The sequence below is a fragment of the Orycteropus afer genome, unplaced genomic scaffold (genome assembly GCF_000298275.1).
Source record: "Orycteropus afer afer isolate SDZICR_OR568_19922 unplaced genomic scaffold, OryAfe1.0 scaffold00101, whole genome shotgun sequence".
NCBI classification, from domain to species: domain Eukaryota; kingdom Metazoa; phylum Chordata; class Mammalia; order Tubulidentata; family Orycteropodidae; genus Orycteropus; species Orycteropus afer.
Window position 1 is genome coordinate 2,964,022 of NW_006921688.1, and position 4,392 is coordinate 2,968,413.

General features: G+C 44.0%; 1 protein-coding gene across 1 annotated transcript in view; it reads left to right on the top strand.

Moving 5' to 3' along the window:
• Positions 1 to 25: 25 nt before the first annotated feature.
• Positions 26 to 4,392, top strand: part of SASH1 (SAM and SH3 domain containing 1) — a 236,154-nt gene continuing 231,787 nt past the window's right edge. Inside the window, exon 1 of the mRNA XM_007943220.2 lies at positions 26 to 139. Coding sequence (XP_007941411.1) covers positions 26 to 139 — 114 coding nt within the window. The remainder of the gene's footprint in view (positions 140 to 4,392) is intronic.

Sequence of the window (4,392 nt, forward strand, 5' to 3'; positions counted from 1 at the left end):
CGCGGCCCGCGCGCGCGACGCGGCCATGGAGGACGCGGGAGCAGCTGGCCCCGGGCCCGAGCAGGAGCCCGCGCCCGAGCCGGACACTGGCATGTCCGAGGCGTTCTCGCGACTTTGGACGGATGTGATGGGAATTCTGGTGAGTTACCTGGGGAAGCGGGGAGGCACGAGGAAGAAGCAGCAGAGCCTGCAGACCAGGGCACCCCTCCGAAAGTGGGAGCCGGCCACGCCGCTCATCTCGGTGCTTCTCTCGCTCTGGCTCTTCGAGGGTTAAATACCCACGGTCTAGGATTTCAAACCCTAATTAAAAAGTAACCGGCCACACATGACGTCGAGAGTGTTTCTTAAACGCTCGGGTATAGTATTCAACAGTTTAGTCTAGGACACCTGCTGAGAAGTTGACTTGGAAAAGACAAAGATTTCTTCAGAGTGGATGTAAATAAAGATTGTTGGGCCGTGGACTTTCGGTTGGGCTTGGGAAAAGCTGATGTTACTGATGTTTATCTCCTCACCGTTTGCTTGACCAGGGGAGGAAAAGCACCATTTCCTTACTCAGAACCGCCAAAGTTGACTGTGTGTTTGCAGTTTTTCAGTGTTTAGAATTACAGGATATTTGTTGTTAAATGTTTGGACTAGAAACAATGGGACTTATTTTGCTAAATCTGTGGTGTCATGTATTTTGAAATGTCCAGTAACTAAAAACGCCCATGGATTTGGCATAATTTCTGAAAATAGTTCTTCTAGATGGAGGCAGAAGCTTTAACCTGCTCAGGGTGTAGTGCCTTGGGGAATTAGTGGATTGGCTTTGGTGGGGCTCTAAGTGTACCGGGAGGTGAGGAACAGAGGGCAGGGATTATTACAGTAAGACATTTTAATCCAGACATCAAAAGGTCAGTTTTAGTTTAAAGACTTTGAAATTGCCAGTTGTGCAGATCATCAAAAAAGTCTCTGGATTTACTTTGAAATGTTTTATTTTTCTAGTAAGAAGAGGGGTAGCTCTGAGAAACTCTGCTTTGGGATGGTGCACAGTGTACTGTTTTTTGCACAGTGATTAAGTTCTTCAGCTTTGGACTGAGTTTGCTCAGGTGAAACCCAGCTCTTTAATGGACTGTCTGCATGATTTGGCCAAGGAATTTAACCCCTTCGACCCTCAATTTTATCATCTGAGAAAAGAGGAAAGGAATACTAGCTTCTTGGGTTTTCGGAGATTTAGCAAAGTTGATGTGCTCAGAAGAGTGCTGGTCATGTAGTAGGTGCTCAGTAAATGATAGCCCTATCTCTGGTTCAAGTCCCAGTTATTATTCCATCATAGGTGTCCCTTGGCAAGTATGATTATTACTATTCAGAGAACCAGGGAAGCTTGGTCAAAGCTTTCTACCTGCTGTTCTCACTCTGATATTAAAAAAGTATATAGATCGTTTGAATTAAAAAGAAAAGAAAAGAAAAGAAACTCCTTTTTTGCAGTATCTGAGCATTGTAGATGGATATGCTTCTTCACTGAAACCCAGGAAAACAACTCAATGTGTCTAAATGATCTTTCAAGATTGTTTTTCAAGTTCACCAAGCAGGAAGCCTGTCTTGTTTCTTGGTTAGATCCTGCTCAGCAACTCTTCAGTCACTGGGAAAATGGGTTCAGTCATTGTGTGGGATTTTACACATAGCATCCCTTACTAGGGTGTGGACTGAGGGGACCCAATGGGTTGGTGTAAATCGAAGTGTGGGCTGAGAGTTGTCCTGGGGGGTTAGCAGATGGCACTTTCTGAAGATTGTCGTTCCCTTCTCCCGCAGATCCCAGCGCTGTGGGGTCAGTTGTAGCAGAGTGTTCTTTGGTGACTTAAAACATGGGGTGGACCACAAGGAGTTCAAACCTGTTACTCAAAGGGCAGATGCAAAGAAAATAGGGGCTTCTTACAGAGTTAGTGATTCAGCCTGAGGATGGGAAGAATGTACAGCTTCCCCCCACAGGTTATGGCCACTTAACTTTCCCCATCCTTTATACAGTCTTATTTGGGTCACTGTCCCCATTCTTTATATAGTCTTATTTTCCTTGACTTGGGTGATAGAGTTATTTCTCAGGAAAACTTAGATGAGGAAGACTGCCTTAGTTCTCCTTGGAACATGCTTGTGGGAGCACACCAGGTTAAAGGGAGTGTCTTCATTTTAGTAGTAGAAGGCTGTCACCCAAGTATTTATGAGAAATACTTTGAGGGAGTCTATCTAAAGAAATAATACAGATAGTTGACATTCCCTGTTCTTACTGATACCAAAGACTCCATTAAGTCCAATTTATATTTAAGGTATAGGATTTTAGCCATCAACTTCAGCCTAGCTGGGTGGAGTGACTTGGCTGATGGCACATACCTTGTTAGTGACAATGTCAGGCTGGAGCCTGGCTCTCTGACCCCCACCATCAGGAGCTGAACATTTTAATACCCCATAGTTGACTGCCACAGATCAACTTAATAGAAATGGAACTTTGTCCAGTATTTGAAGTAAAGCGCCATTTGAATGATTTCTTTCAATACAGGTGTGGAGGTGAGGGGATCAGAGATGTGGAGGAATTAAACATCTAAATGCCATACTTAACAGATGTCAAGCACAGATGCCACTTCACTTTCTTAGATTCTTTTCCATGCAAAAATCGAATGTCATAGCCTGTTAGATAAATTTGTTTTTAGGTGAGTGAGCACAGTAACCTTTTCTGACAGGACAGAGCAGTTAGAGGGGTTTTGTTGGAAACCAGGGAAGGGTACTGCCCAAGAGTGGTAAACCCAAACCCAAACACGTTGCCGTGGAGTTGATCCCGACTCATCATGATCCTATAGGACCAAGCAGATTGCCACTTCTTTTTCCTGTTGAACAGCTGGTGAGTTTCAACCATTGACCTTTCAGTTAGCAGCTGAGCAATTAGCCACTGCGCCACCAGGGCTTCTTCCAAGAGCCCTAGATCTGGGTTAATAGGGACTGGTTGTTTGAGTTCATTAGGACACATTTTGCATTTTAATTCATTCAATGCATGCACAGTTCAACACCAAATCATTGGTTTTAGATAATTTCTTAACAAAGTGCTCATTTAAAGAAGAAATGGTACTATAATTTATGGCAGGAAAGTGTTTGACTAGTGCTAGAATGAACCTTGGGTTCTTATATGAATGCTAATAAGTGGCTATATAAATAGATATCAAATTAAGAGAAAATGAGCTTTACAAAAATATAGATTGTGAGTGCCTGGAGGGCAGGGCAGGATCTTATTTATTTTTCTATCTCCAGAAACTGCGTGGGACTTACTGGAGAACGTGGCCTTGTTGAGTGAAAAAGGGAAAAAGTATGTACATCTTAAATGCAGAGGAAACAGCATGACACAGCTCTGTAATAATGAGTGTGTTTGTGAAGATGTTAGTAAATTCTGCCCCTGCTGAAGCTGCCATTTGGGCAGTTTCATCATCCAAGCTGAAATCCCAACCCTTCCGCAGGAAACGGTAATGATAACTTGCGCACTGGTTGCAAGCTCTTAGCAGTGAACGGTGGCGCTCTTCTGAGATGTGCTGTTTTATTCACGAAGTCTCAACCTGTGGGCTTTCTAAGAGGTTTTCTGAGCATAGCACCTTTTGGTGTGACAGGCTCTGGCATCTGCTGAGAAGTGTAAAATGAGTTAGAATCTTGTGGGATTTTACACTTTTATCTTTCACTGCGTGGTTGCAGACATAACATTCTTTTTGGGGAGGGTGGCTGTTTTTGAGAGTAGGAATTGCCAAGGTTACTGGATATGGTAGATCATTAGTTTCCTAGTTTCCTGATGACCCTTTTCGTAAATTCTGATGGTTCTTTAACTTCTGCTTCCAGAATCGGATGACCTGTCAGTTGGGGCCTGGCCCACAGGGCCAAAACCAAATCAGACTCATTGCCCTGGAATCTGTTCAACTCATAGCGACCCCTCCTTGGGTTTCCCAGACGTTATCTCTAGGGAAGTAGATTGCCCAATCTTCCTTTAAAGGAGTGCCTGGTGGGTTTGAATGGATAGCCTTCTGGTTAGCAATCAAATGCCTTAGGCACTACATCACCAGAGCTCCTAGCCCGCAGGACACTTGGTCTTTAAAGCTACTTAACTGTTAATAAAGGAGCACTGTCTAAGACATTTGACTACTAACCAGAGGTTGATGGTTCAAATCTACCAGCCATTCTGTGGAAGGAAGTTGAGGCAATGTACTTGCGTAAAGATTTACCACCTTGGAAACCCAATGGGGGTCACTATGAGTCGTTTTGTTTCTTTGTTTTAGTGGGCTGCTAAAAGAGCTCTGGCGGTATAGTGGGTAAGGCATGTGGCTGCTAACCAGAAGACCAGAATGTCAGCAGTTCAAACCCACCAGCTGTGCCCAAGAAGGAAGACAGGGT